The sequence below is a fragment of the Leptonotus elevatus genome, chromosome 20 (genome assembly GCF_054856555.1).
Source record: "Leptonotus elevatus isolate MCC_2025b chromosome 20, RoL_Lele_1.0, whole genome shotgun sequence".
Classification (NCBI taxonomy): domain Eukaryota; kingdom Metazoa; phylum Chordata; class Actinopteri; order Syngnathiformes; family Syngnathidae; genus Leptonotus; species Leptonotus elevatus.
In genome coordinates this window covers 16202214-16216733 of record NC_141258.1, presented here as the reverse complement: position 1 = coordinate 16216733, position 14520 = coordinate 16202214, and the positions used below count along the sequence as shown (strand labels likewise).

At 44.4% G+C, this 14520-nt stretch overlaps 2 protein-coding genes across 14 annotated transcripts in view; one reads left to right on the top strand and one right to left on the bottom strand.

The window, feature by feature from the left end:
• Positions 1–1695: 1695 nt before the first annotated feature.
• On the top strand, positions 1696–11089 carry LOC147157242 (uncharacterized). Its single transcript, XM_086063873.1, has 2 exons — positions 1696–7314; positions 8075–11089. Exon 2 carries the CDS (start codon positions 8148–8150, stop codon positions 8676–8678), a length of 531 nt encoding a protein of 176 aa, XP_085919999.1. The 5' UTR covers positions 1696–7314; positions 8075–8147; the 3' UTR covers positions 8679–11089.
• A 314-nt stretch (positions 11090–11403) lies between these two features.
• Positions 11404–14520, bottom strand: part of LOC147157240 (rho GTPase-activating protein 23-like) — a 94427-nt gene continuing 91310 nt past the window's right edge. For 11 of the 13 annotated variants that reach the window (XM_086063862.1, XM_086063864.1, XM_086063861.1 and 8 more), the window contains one exon: positions 11404–13590. In XM_086063862.1, coding sequence (XP_085919988.1) covers positions 12700–13590 — 891 coding nt within the window. In that variant the 3' untranslated portion in view covers positions 11404–12699. The remainder of the gene's footprint in view (positions 13591–14520) is intronic. The other 2 variants (XM_086063870.1, XM_086063871.1) reach the window with 1 other exon arrangement.

Here is a 14520-nt window from a genome sequence, read left to right as displayed (position 1 = left end):
GACAGAATCTGAAGAGACTGTTGGTCACCCGTCGAGTGTGTGCAACCCTAGCTTCAACATGATGGGCTATTATCGCATATAGGTCTATAACACCACAAATCACATAATTATAAATATAACAATATAAAGTACAATTATACAATATTTTAATAAAATCAACTTTTAGATTCCAATTGAGTGCGACATGGTCTTCATGTAAACTGTCAGACTTTGCTCGCCGATGCGGGTTTGCGCATGCCGCATCGAGGTCTGATAGTAAAGCTCTTCAACTAAAAAACACACACAAAATAAACGGGGGGGTTCCCCCACTGGCATAAAACAGTGACAGTGAAAAAAAACTAAACTTTTTTTTCCTCCAATGGCGGAAATGGTTATTTGGAGAGAGAAAAAATCCCACTGGCGAAAACGGGCCTCTGGTGAGGGGGGAAAAAAAAGATTTTTTTTTTTACTGGTGGGAATGAGCTTCCATATAATTGTGTACAGTGTGTGTGTTTTATCAATTTATATTAACCTATAAGCTGAACAAAGAACTCACAAAATTGTTAAAGGTTACAACCTTCATTTTAATGACTGATTTAATGAGGTTATCATCTGTTATCCTGATAAAATCATCAAAAATAGATGTGGTGCTCCACAGGCTGTGCTCAAGTTTAATTTAAATATTACATTTGAGTCTCCAATTTTTCCCCGTTTTCGTGATGATTAGGCTACTTCAGTAGGATGACCACTTGAAATTATATTCGCTGGAGCATTCCTTTTTTAAATGTTTTTATTTCTAAAAGAGCTCAGTATTGTTCATTCGGTAATGTCATCATCATTGCTAATTTTTTCTTTTTTCTTTTTTTCTTTCTAAAAGCTCAGTATTGTTCATTCGGTAATGTCATCATCATTGCTCTTTTTTTTTCTTTTTCTTTTTGTATGTGGGTGAGTATGTATATGTGCGTGCGTGCATGTGTGTATTCGTTAGTTCACCAAAAACCTATTAAATAAAATCCCATACCGTTCACCTAAACCGAACACCGCCGTCAGGAAACCCGAGGAAGGACCAAAGAAAACAAAGGAAGGTGAAATCCAGCACCGACCAGACACCACCCACCGGGCCACCAACCAGAGTTCTTCACCAACCCCAGAAACATCTAAATTCCAACAAATCCAAAAAATCAGGGAGACCTCAAGAGACCAAAGGAGAGACTGAGGAAAGGAAGGAAGGACAAACGAAGCAGAGTGAGATCCACAGACACCAGCCTCCACCGATTCAATGACCTGAGGAAGAAGCAGATTGCGTCTGAGTTTCGATAGATGCTGGTGTGGTGGATCTGGCATGCATGAAAATCTCCACCAAAGAGGGGAGCTGTCGACCCCTGCCAGGACAGAGCAAGCGCAAAACCTCAGGGCCCCCCAGGCCGCGGCAGCGCCAAAGGACGACCCCCGGGCCCCGCCAGGGCCACCAGCCGGAGAGCAAACCCAGGAGCAGGAGCGCCCCCTACCCCAACACGGCCCGCGCCCCCAACCCAATGCAGCAGGATGGGGCACTGCAGGCCCGCCAGGCACCCCACCGGTCCACAGCCCCCGCTCCCCCCCGCCCCCCATCCACCCCAACCCAGGCCCAGCCGCCCCCAGGCCCCCAGACACCCCCCCCCCCCGACCCCACCCCGACCAACCGGAAGCCCCCGACCCCCAGCCCCCGGGGACCCCCCGCACCCAGGCATCGGCGCCGAAGAGGGGCCGGACAGCGGAGCGGAGAGGGCACCCGCGCCCACCCCACCCCCCGCCGCGTGGAGGGACGGAACACCGGGGGCAGAAGGGGAGATGGGGGCACCGGAGGACGGCCGGCACCCCCAAACCCCTCCAATTTTTCCCCGTTTTCGTGATGATTAGGCTACTTCAGTAGGACGACCACTTGAAATTATATTCGCTGGAGCATTCCTGGGCATAGCCGGAGGCCCGCAGAGCACGTCCGAGAACGCTGGAGCCTCCTCGGGCACGAAATCTGGCATTTGCCGGCCCTCTATCTCCGGGACGCAAGGCCGTGGACGCCAACAGGCCATGCACCGTTGGAAAGGTCTCGTCGAGATGAATCCGGGGAATTTAAGACCAAAAGCAGTAGACGTAAGGTATTGTATAATAGAGGACACTGACAGATAGATATTATCAATGATTTTATTGAAGGGCTTGGGCATGCACCGCATTAATATATTATTATGACCGCTCGCCACTGATATATATATTGTTGGCACTTTATCCTACTCATTGAGTCACCTTATTGATATTGTGTATTTATTTATGTTGTGTATTTTCATATCGTGTGTATATTCATTTTAAACTTTTTATTCTCTTTTAAATGTAATGCTGCTCAGTTGCTGCTGTTTCTTAATTGCCCTTAGGGGATAAATAAAGTTATATTAAATTGAATTAATGTACATCATAACTATGGCGTGTTTTTAGCTGCTAGCTGCTAGCTAGCACATCACCTGCTCAACAAACCAGATGAGTTCCCTGCCTCTAATGTTACTTTACAAATGATTTATATAAATGGACATAACACCCCATAAAAGTCCAAATACACCATAACGAGATCCCCCACCCCCTCCATGCATAAAATTGAACAGTAGACAGGCTTACTTAATAGTAAAAGCGAATGTTGTCATACTAGCGAATGTTAGCAAGTATTCAAAAGATATCTTCAGTTCGAGATGTTGACTTCAGCAATAATATCAAATCAATCACTAAGACAGCCTTTTACCAGCTGAAAAACATAACCAGACTGAAGAACTGCATTCTCCAAGCAGACCAAGAGAAGCTTATCCATGCTTTCATCTCCAGCAGACTCGATTATTGTAACGGTCTTCTGACTGGACTCGCTCAAAAGGACATCATACAATTGCAGCTCATTCAGAACGCTGCAGCTCGAGTTCTGACCAAAACAAAGAGATCAGAACTAGTGCTGTCAGGCAATTCAATTTTTTTATCTAATTAATTACAGGATTTTTAATGAATTAATCTAATTAATCTATTTTAATCTCATATCTGATAAAGGTCCACAAATAAAGAATTTAATTCCAGGACATTACAAAATTGTAGTGCATGACTAATCAATTGAATACACCAAGAAGAGAGAAGTGCCTTATAAGTGCTTCATAAGCACATCAACAAACCAATTGGGCCATACATTATTTTAAAAGATAATCTAAACTTCTATTTAGTTCCCAAAAATTTTGAACAAACTTTAATCTAAACTTCCACAAGCTGTGGTATATGGATGCGGTGTATGGATGGCATGAGATTAACTGATAATAAATAGATGTGGTGGTTTTTTAGCTAAACTAACAAACTGGTAATCAGGAAAAGTTAGAGGTTAGAAAGAGAGGTTAAATCCCTCTCTTGTATTTCTGAGGCGGACAGGGACCTTTATTGATTTCGATTATCAGGCTTGTACTGCCAAAAATGACTCCACATCTACAGCCAATTTTATTTTATTTTTTACTAGAAGCCTTTTACTATACTGTAACGAATATTACACGTCACCCTCAATTTTTTTTATTTGTCTTTTTAAACACGTCCCCCTGGGGAATGTGTGTGTGTCCCTTAACCCTGTGTTTTCTTAAACCAACCAGAGACAGTTCAAAAAGGAAAAACTCTTCCCTCCAGCAGGGACTTCGTTTTTACAACCCACAGGAAACACATACCTCAGCGCCTACCGAGATCTAAAAGCCTGTTTAGCAAGCAAACTAGCGATAAGACTGCTTATCAGTCCTCAGACCACTTTTATGGTCTTGTCTATTTACATTAATCAGCCATATGTTTTTGGAAACATAGCCCCTTGGAAGTTTTATGGTACAATAGTGCCCTCCAGCGGCCACTATTGGTATTTTCCTCACGAATCCTGCCGCTCGTAATTAATCTGAAGTCTATATAATTCGGGACATAAACAGACTCTATGCACTTGACTGACATCAAGGGATTTATGTTGTTTATCTTTGTACACAACCTGTATGTATATCTCAAATGAATGATGTGTGTAACTTCTGCAGCCATTTAAGTTTACCTAATTAGTCAGTTTAGCGGATTCAATAACTTTATGATCGCTGTAATGTTTGAAATGTGTTCAGAATGATAAATGAAGCATCTGGCTTGTCAATTCTGATCAAAAATTATCAAATGCTATCCCAAAAGTTTTTGGTCTCAAGTCTGCTTCAAGCGCACGGAAGCCCTCTTTGCTCTTCTCTTCTCCTGACCATCACGAGAGATGTGGTCGCCGAACACGCTGAGAGCGACCACGTGGCTACCTTCTTTGAGGTCCAGACTTGAGCCACGCCGCGCGCCCCAAAGTACGCATCACTCAAGGGCTCGTAACCACACTGTGCGCCCCAAAATGCGCGTGTCTGTTCCTGCCGAGAGCCGACCCACCTACCTTCCGCTCTCTAAATCACGCAACGTCCCGCCGACCCGGTTCCACGACGGCTGTTAGGCGCCCCGCAGCACCCAAACCAACTGACTGCGGCCTCTCAACCGCGCTAGCACATCGCCACCAACCGGGTCTTGTGCCAGCCAAGGACCTGCCGCGGCCTCCATGCCGCACGCGCACCTCGCCACCAACCAGAGACCTGCAGCGGCCTTTCAGTCGTGCGCCCATCACCATCAGCCAGAGACTCCAGTGCAGCATTCCAGCTGTGCTTGCGCCGACCGCCCAGATTGCCTCCAACTGAGTTTTCTTCAACTGAGGGTCGACGCACGCCGAGCCCCTCTTTCTCCCGTGCACCTGAACCAGTCCGTAAGTGTGCCTTCATTGCAATCCGACCATATACCACTGGCGTAACGCTTTGATTCAAATATAAAAGGGTTGACAGGTCTAAACGCTTCCATCTCTATTCTCCGTCTACCTTTTTCATTTCCTTTTTATCTTAGTTTATTTGGTTGCATGTTTTCTTTTTATCTTTGATTCACATTTTTGATTCCGTTTCATTTACTAAATAAATTTGTTGTCTAGAAATTCAATTTCTGCCGAAACATTTGTGTTTAATGAGTGGATTAGTAATTCTCTTATTAAAGCAAAGAACTCCATGATTAACTAAAGTAACAATTTCAGATTATGAATACTTGATAATATGATTTTTTATCAACGTGGTGCCCCCAGAGGTTGCTGAGGAAATTACAACTCCCCTCAGTACCGTCTAAATTTCTCATTCGCCATTACGGCAACCCAAATAATCGCTACATATTGGTGCGGCCCGTGTGAGGCCTTTATTATTGTGAGTGTCCACAATCTTGTATGTGTTGTAAGGGCATGGCTTGCGGCCATCTTGGACAGGTGAAGAACATAGGGAATTGCTATCGTGAATGATAAGTGGGAATTGAGAAAGTAAGACCGGTTACTGTTTGTGAGAATAGTGACTTGTATTTTGAAGACGTACGTAATAGAACTCGAGTTTTGCAACTTGTAAATTTCAGCTGGCTGAATTTGAAGTTGTTTCTTTGTTTCCTGGGAATTGAATTTGCTGTTTACCGCGACGTGACGATGCTCTGTCTTATGTACCTCGGAGTAGCTACCCGAGGCTAACATAATGGCTTTAGAGTATTGTCCCTGTTTTTCCTCCCGATCGTGGGAGACGTATTGGGTGTGATTGTTCATATCGCGAGCCCAATAACAGCTCGGCTGCCGGGTACCCCTGTGCTGGGACACCAGACGTGTCCCGTGCTCACCCGCTCACAAGGTGGCGCCCTTTTCCTTGTGAATTTGAGCTATCTGTGTTTCAGGAGAGGCCTAGCCGCCAGGCCGCAAAGCCTGCCCGCTAGCTGCCCAGTTATTGAACCTGCCTCGAGGCTGACCTCCTCTTGTAGGCCCAAAGGCTATGAGATGAGTGTATCGTGGCCCACCGGCCGCAACAGCACCGCTAGCTGCTGAAGCTAGTCGCCGTAGCTGCTGTTAGCTTGCTAAGCTGACCGCTGTTGCAAGCGTCAGCTTGCTCCGCTGGTAAGGATTAAAGACGGTTGCTAGCTACATGTGCTAACTCACTAACTCTATTGAATTACGTGATGAACCATATGCTAAGAATACACAGACTTTGATTTCAATCCCATGTTGAGCCTCCCTCTCCACCGAGTGGCTTTTAACTACCGTGGGACTCGCTAGATAATAACAATTATCTACGCCGATTAAACACATTCATGGGCTAATTGACTGCTTGTGTTTAATTACTATATTATTAGCCGATCGCGTTCTAGCCTCCTATGACGTATAGCGTAGCTACGCGCTAGCTATTTACATTAATAGGCCCGCGGTTTAGGAAAAGCAACGCAAGGTTTACACCTGTGTGAGGTGTTTTGTAAGGAGCGTTAGCGTGCTTGCATAAACAATATACACTGTTGGTTAAGCATATTAAAATAATTATTTGCACTGTTGTGAGTTACTTTCCTCTAGCTTTCTCCTACTCCTGCTTGTTTAGCTCTAGTCTACCCTCCCCCTTTTAATATTTTGTTGCTTTCTGGTTTATTTTGTCTGGTTTTCTGCCATTCTATTTCTGTTTTCATTATTTCCCCCTTTTGTTTACTTTTGTTTTATAGTTAATTAAGAAGGTTGTGAGTTTCAAGTGATATATTAGGGATTCAGCCCTAATATTTTTGTACAGCTTTAAAGTTTTTAGTCTTAACCGAATCCATAAGAGACATTCGCATACTGTGCTAACACTCCAGCTATTTAATTTGACTAAGACTATTGATCAATTTTAATTTTATTTACCCTTCCTGTTTTTGTTTATTTAATTACATTTCAATTTTAAATTTTTACCTCGGCTTTCAAATGAGTGAGTGAATCAAATTGAATTTCGATAAGCTTGGGATAGATTGTTCACTACTTGGGATTGCGTAGCCTCGCTCCGTGTTCCCTCCTTCTTGCTGCAAATATTCTCTTTTGTTTTTCTGTTTCCTTTCTGACAGCTTGAACCCAGTGTGTATTGTTGACGATAACACTTGTTAGCGGTAGTTTGGTAGCGTACGCCTAGCTGATTAACTACTAAACGCTAGTAAAAGTTTAATCGTCGAATAAAAAAAAAAGTTAATTGTTAACAACATGGCTGCATTACGAGAAACTCCCAGCCCATGTGAGAGCCTTGACTCCCTGGCACTGCTCGTTCAGACGCTGACCAAGGATATCTTACCTTACGCGGAATCTGTTAAAAATGCGAATGTTGATACACTTAACAGTAACCTCGCGCAGCTCATGGGCACAGTTGGATGACGCAGACGATGTGCATGCCGAGAACTCGGACAGCGATGCAGACGAATTTGCATCCGACAATGACTCTCCTCAAAAGATTGGTGAGTTAACCCGAGCTCTCGCATCCGCCGAAGACACAAATCGAGAGCAAGAAAGACTGCTGCGAACCGCTGCTGACAAAATTCATAAGCTGAAATCAGAGGTGACTGATCTGACTGACCGACCGACAAGAACAACTTCGACAAGCCGAAGCAAATTACTTGGGGGTTGGTTCACTCCTAGCTCCGCCCCCTGTCTTGCGTACCCTGATAGCAACAGGGAAGTTTTCTTGGAAGCAGGATTCTCCGACTATTGTGTGAGCGCGGGTCTAGACCAAATGTACGACCAGGACAAACATGCCGTGGTGTACGTCAGTAAAACGTTCAACGGCCCAGAGTTGAAATACCCTGACTGCGAAAACACCCTGCTTTCCACAGTATGGGCAATCAAACATTTCTCGAACTACATTGTGTCATGTTTGGGTTCTGTTTTTCCTTGTGTGTCTCCATTGGTCTTGTTAAGTGTAATCCTGCCCTTCCTCGTGTCAACCAATCAGTGCCCTCAGCCACTTGTGTCTTGTTGTCATTAGCGTGTGTGTGTATTTAGTCTCTTGTCTCCCCTCTGTCTGTGTCGGTTCATTGTCGTTTTCCTCCTGTCATGCTGCCAGTTTTTTGCCTTGTTGTCCTCCCCACGTTTTGTTTTACTGCCATTTGGAGTTCGCTTTTGTTTTGAATGATTAAATTCCTTTTTTGTCCATCACCTCTGCCTCCTTGCCCTGCTTCCCTGCATTTGGGTCCTCCACCAAACTTTACCCCTTGACAGAATGAACTGACCACAGAAGGACCCAGCGGGAGCTCTGTCATGCCACAAAAAAATACTTGCCTCCGGAGCTTTGATGATTGCTTTGTTGGACGAAGCCCTGCGGCACCTGGCTTTGGCTGGTGGCGCTTTGGGTGTCAGGTCAAACAGTCCTCAAGTCCCCGAACCACGTCTGCCGCAGCCTCAAGTCCCCGAACCACGTCTGCCGCAGCCTCAAGTCCCCGAACCACGTCTGCCGCAGCCTCAAGTCCCCGTCCCGGCTCCGCGGCAGCCTCAAGTCCCCGTTCCGGCTCCGCGGCAGCCTCAGTCTCGGCCCTCCTCGCCTGTGCCGCTGCCGTCCCGGCCCTCCTCGCCTGTGCCGCTGCCGTCCCGGCCCTACTCGCCTGTGCCGCTGCCGTCCCGGCCCTACTCGCCTGTGCCGCTGCCGTCCCGGCCCTCCTCACCTGTGCCGCTGCCGTGCCAAGTCTCTTCGCCTCTGCCATGGCGGTCTCAAGCCCATGATTATGGACCGGCGGTGCACGCCCTGCGGCTGTCCTCTGATCCTCGTCTGGCGGACGCTGCCACAGTCGCTTCCTGCTCCAGTCTGGCGTCCGGGACGCCCTCCTGACCGACGCCACCGGGCTCCCCTCGTTTGGCGTCCTGGACCCCCTCCTGACTGGCCCTGATGGGTGGGCCAGGTTCCCGCCTCCGTGCCCCCTTCCGCTCACCCTGTTTTTGGACTTTTTTGGACCTGCCTCGCGTGCGCCAACCGCTCAGATCGCCTCCAACAGACTTTTCTTCAACTGAGGATCAACGCTCGGCAAGTCCCTTTTTCTCCCGTGCACCTGAACAATTTTGTAAGTGCGCCTTCATTGCAATCCGACCATATACCACTGGCGCAACCCTTTGATTCAAATATCAAAGGATTGACAGGTCTAAATGCTTCCATCTCTATTCCCCATCTACCTTTTTCATTCCCTTTTTATCTTAGTTCGTTAGGTTGCATGTTTTCTTTTTATCTTTGATTCACATTTTTTATTCCTTTTCATTAATAGGTTAGGCTGTGACTGATATATGTGTGTGTTTACTAAATACATTTGTTGTCTAGAAATTCAATTAATGCCGAATCATTTGTGGATGAGTGGATTAGTAATTCTCTTATTAAAGGAAAGAACTCCATGATTAACTAAAGTAGCAACTTCAGATTATGAATACTTGATAATAGGATTTTTATCGTTTATTTTGCTCCTACAAACAAGCAAAGTCAACGTGGTGCCCCCAGATGATGCTGAGGAAATTACAATTTCCCTCAGTACCGTCTAAATTTCTCGTTCGCCACTACGGCAACCCAAATAATCGCTATAATAATCGGTCTCGTGAAGATCTGGGCGGCCGTATCGCCCGAACCGTACGTACTACCGGGGTACCTAAGGGCATCCCCGGACTCGTCTCGACAACAGATTTCCAACGATGTCGGTGCCATTGCTCCACGACATTGCGTTCCGGATATAGAGGGCCGACAAACCCGTGATTTTACCCGGGATAGCAACCATCGCAGGCGGGGTGGTTGGAAATCATCGGTCTTCTGGAGGTCTTTGTGCGGCCGTATCTCCCAAACCGTACGTCCTACCGGGGACGTAAGGGCATCCCTGGACTCATCTCGACGACAGCTTTCCCCCCACGACATTGCGTTCCGCCATGGTGATCTAAGAATGGCACTTGCGACAGCAACTACGGAAGCCCAGCGGCGCAACCCCGCGGGTCCCGGCGAGGTGAAAGATGTACATTGAAAAGAATAGAACCGTCCAAAATAATGGCTCTGGAAGATATAGGTCCAAATAAGTTTGCCTCACTCTCCTCGCTGTGCTGCACTTGCGTCCATGTCTGCTGTTGTCAATTCTCGTAGTGACTAGTAGTGCTACCCTGTAGTGACGCACCTGTGCCACATACGGTTAACTCAATGGGCCAAATTGCGCATTGACTTGCCACTCGCGATCAATTGTGTTATTTTGCGTGTAATTAGTTAATCTAGATTAACGCATTAAAGTGACAGCCTTAATCAGAACATATCATTTCAGTCCTTAAGGCTTTACACTGACTCCCAGTCAGCTGTGGAATAGATTAAAAAATTCTGTGGAAGTGGAATGAAATAATGAATGAGATAATTAATTAATTATTTAATTAAGTGGTATGAAATTATGTGATGTAAATCATGTAATGTTTTGATCACTCCTCAATGTCCAGATTTTCATGCGACGTCTATGAAAGGATGACACGCCAGTCAAATATGAGCTATGAAATATAGCACATATTGACTTGTAATACTGAACAGTAGTATAAGAGGGCTAAGCGTTCCTTATGTATTACATTGAATGCAAAGGGGAAAAAAGTGTTGAACTGAACCATCAAATCATTCTTATTTTATTTGTGGCAATATGATTTGAGAATATCTATGATATGATAGGCAACTTTATTGTCACAGGCCACAGTAAATGGGAAATCAGCTTTTAATGACACAAAATTCTTCAATCGTTTTCCATTGTGATAAAACACACGCGCACGTACACACACACTTTGGCAGATGATGCCTCAGGAGATGAATTGTAAGCTTAATGGGATCTTCAAAATTGTTTTGGTAATGATTCTATTTTAAAGTGAAACTCAAATAATCAGTCGTTTTTCTATTTTTCATATCTGTTTATTTTTCATATCTGTTTCCAAACATAATATCCAGTAACATTTTGTTCTTCAAAAAGTTAGTCACATCACATTGGGGTCAATATATCTCAGGTACGGTCAACAATACAGTGGAATAAAGTAGGATTTTGGTTTTGACATTTATCATTACCACAATTAGCTGTTAACACTGATGTAAATTTCAATGTCGTAGTTGATGCTTCGCCCATTTGGTGCTTTGTGGAGTTTGTCACTTTTTTACACGCGACTGCCACCTGTGGCCCAAAGCGTAACTGCAACCTATCTTGTTAAGCTCATGCATAGTGCACGTGCCAGTACGAATAAATTCTTCGCTTTTGTTGTTATTTGGGGGGGGGGGGGGTTGTTCTCAGTTTTGTTGTAGTTTGGGCTGTGCTCTTGTTTGTTTGTATTTTTCCAGTTTCCATCCCAATTGTGCCATACGCTAATACTAATTGTCCACGGTGAGCATAACGTCACCCTCCACCCTTCCCCTCCAGGGGTGGCAAATCCAGGTCCAGAAAGTAAAAACCCTGCCACAGTTTAGCTTTAGCCCCAGGTGCTAGCTAGCTAGCTAGCTTACATTGTGCTTGTTTACCTGCTAGGGAGCTAGCTAGCATCAGGGGCTAAAGCCAAACTGTTGCAGGGTTTTTACTTTCTCGACCTGGATTTGCCACCTCTGCTCCTCTCCCCCAAGAAACTGTAGAATGTTCAGGCGTAAGGGAAGATAAGAGCTGTTAGGTGCAGTCACAGTTAAAAAGTCAGGGCTATTTGTACTCAACTGGGCATTGGTGGCGCATGCATGATGTAGAAAAAGATTTAATATTACATTTTGAACTGCACAATGCACCTTTATACCACAACATCTAAAAGCTAAACTGTTTTGTTAACCTTATAAACAGTAAAAACAAGTTTGGCATACTTAATACAGCTGCCTTTGCTCCTTTGAAAACAACAACCTAATTTTTACTTGTAAATATTCTCATTCATCAAGGTCATATTATTCTCAGGGCAAAAAAAATTGATCACAACAGGACTATTCAGGTTGTATATGAAGATGACTCAGACCTGGCGCAGACAGAAATTTCATGGGGCATTCCAGTTTTGGGGGCGGGGGGGGGGGGGGGGGGTGGCACACTTCGTCAACCTAAATTTGATGTGTTTTAGGCTGAACAGTGCTCAAAAATATTTTCTGTCACTTAAAAGCGGCAGATCATCCTAAAATCTAAAAGACAAAACAGTGGTGTATGTAGCTCAGTCTGCATTTATTAAACTCAAAATTTAATTAGCAATGGAGTTGCTTGCCATTTCTGTAATGTCCGAATTAATGACACTGTGACCCACCCCACTCTATCTGCGAATGGCTAGCAGTTGCCTTCATTCGCTGGTTGGATTTAAGGCTGTGAGATATGGACAAAATTTCATATCTCAATATTTTTTGCCAAATATCTCAACAATACAATAATCATATTACTATGAGTTCAGTGAAAAGCATTTTTAAGGAAAACACAAAATATCAATCCAAAAGGATGTGTAAAGTGATTTTTTTTTTATTAGAACTTCCGGATAGTCATCAACATTAACTAACTTGGTAATAAAAATGAACAAAATTCAACTCACATTGTACTACAACTGTGCTTTAGTGATAACTAACTTTATGCTCCATCATGATCGGATCAGAGGCAAAACCTATTGAGACAACCCCAACAGTCCCGCTGCAATCAAGTCAATGTCCTCAAAAAGATTTGTTTTTTGTTATTATTGTTGTTGTTGTTTTTTAAATCTGCATGCACACATACACAAGAAAAACAAGAACACACTTTGGGTTTGCATATTTTTGTGTCACTGAGCGTGAGCACTGAGCAGTGGCATAACTCAAGTTTCATCTTTGTCAGAGAGAGATTTCCCCACACATCTTTGCTGTTCCCTGAAGCGTAATGGCGAGTGAGTTTGAGTTAAACAACCACGGTATGGCGATGCCAGGCTTTCCTCTTGTCCCACTTATTCATGGCTGACCGCTTTTGAACAACCGAGGAAGATGCTGGGGAGTTGTGATCAACTAACAAAGAGTAAGAGGTTTCGCCCTGGACAAGATCAGGGACTGGGCCTATTTGTGATTTATGATGACCAGCATCTCTCTCGTAAAATGTGATGACATCCACTTTATCTGCTCTCCATTCTCTCACAATATCATTCCTCTCACTCACTTTAAGGTCAAAGTTCATGGACAATGCCTTAGTCCTTCTGCCTCTGAATCTCTTTTTGGAAATTGGAACTGGCTGACTCCAAAATGTTTGCAGGCTGCTTTGAGTTTTTGAAGCCTGGCAGAGGTCAGGAGGCCTTGTTGGGGAAATCCACAAGGGGAGTTTGGATCGTTCCCTTGTCAAATTGTGAAGACTGGCCATACGTAAAGGTCTTGGGTATGTGTAGTTTGTCTGGTTGCATGAGTAGAGGAAGCTGTTCTGACTAACGTGTGGTACAGTTTTGCACTGCTTTTCAGACTTTTTATCATTGGCTACTTGAAATTCCTTTTCTACCACATAACTTTCACAATCTTTTCGCATGGTGGTTTCTCTTTCAGTTACCCAATTTCTGTTGTTACCCACGCTTACTTGTATGATAAGAGAATGTTCTGCGTTGTCTCTTCCAACCATTTCTTTCCTATCCACTTGCTTTGTTTCCCCATAATTCCTGTCTTTTGTAGGTTCGTGCACAGAGCCTTCCTCTGAACTGTTGTCTGGAAGATGGCTGCTGGGGCATTTTTTACGTTTGCGGGTCACAACAGAGACAATGGACTTGGACAGGTAGTCTCTGGCGTTCAGGTCTTTCACTGAGCTCAAAGAAAGCTGAAACAAGTTCAGGCACTGTCATTAAAATATTTCAAGTTCCAGTCATTTATGTTAATGGTCCCCAACCACCGGGCCGCGGACCGGTACCGGGCCATGGGCCACTTTTGACTGGGCCATGGCAGGCCGCACAGTTGAAAGAATAAAAAACTTATTATACTTCCGGTTAATTGATTAGCCGAGGCTTAAAAATATTTTATTTTGAAAAGTGACCGGATTCTCTCTGTTTACGACGGACTCTTGATGCATGTTAAGATGTTAATTACAGTATCTCAGTCGCGTAGAGCTGATGCTAATCAACAAATTAAAAAAATGAGTAAAAAACAGACATATTTGGAAAGTTTCTTTGCAACGGAGAAAAGACCCAGTGATGAGAAAACACAGGAGCCTATGACCAATAAGAAAAAGAAAGGTGCATGGACTTAGAGCTACAGGTGATTCCCACGTATGATGGCCCGTTCTGCGGCGAGCGGCTCTTAATTTAGCGTTATATCGAGTGAGTTACTCATGGACTTTAGATTTGTTCTGTGGTGCCTTGTTGGGTTGGCGGCGCCAACATATCATGCCCTCCTTAAATCTATCTATCGCGTCAACTTGGCACATTTAAGGAGAGCGCTGCTAATATAGTTACATAAAAATGTGGCTTCACATTTATTGTTGTATGCACAAATTACCCCAGTGTTTGTGTTGCTTGCATCATTCATAAGCATTACCATAGTGACCATCACCATATTAAAGCGTTGTTATTACCCTTGTTATGGTGTTTGTGCTGCTAGTACAGGTACATAAAAATGCATAGTGAATTTGCGTTTGTTGTTGTAGGCTTTTATTAATCAGCCGCCGAACAGCCAAGCATCCCCCCGCCCCCCTCAACCCACTGGGTTGCCAGTCCACGAAAGCTGTGGACTTGTGTGAACCAGTCCGTGGTGG

Bases quoted from the DNA above. Each gene is read 5' to 3' on its own strand.
- LOC147157242 (XM_086063873.1), top strand. From the start codon at position 8,148: ATGATTGCTTTGTTGGACGAAGCCCTGCGGCACCTGGCTTTGGCTGGT.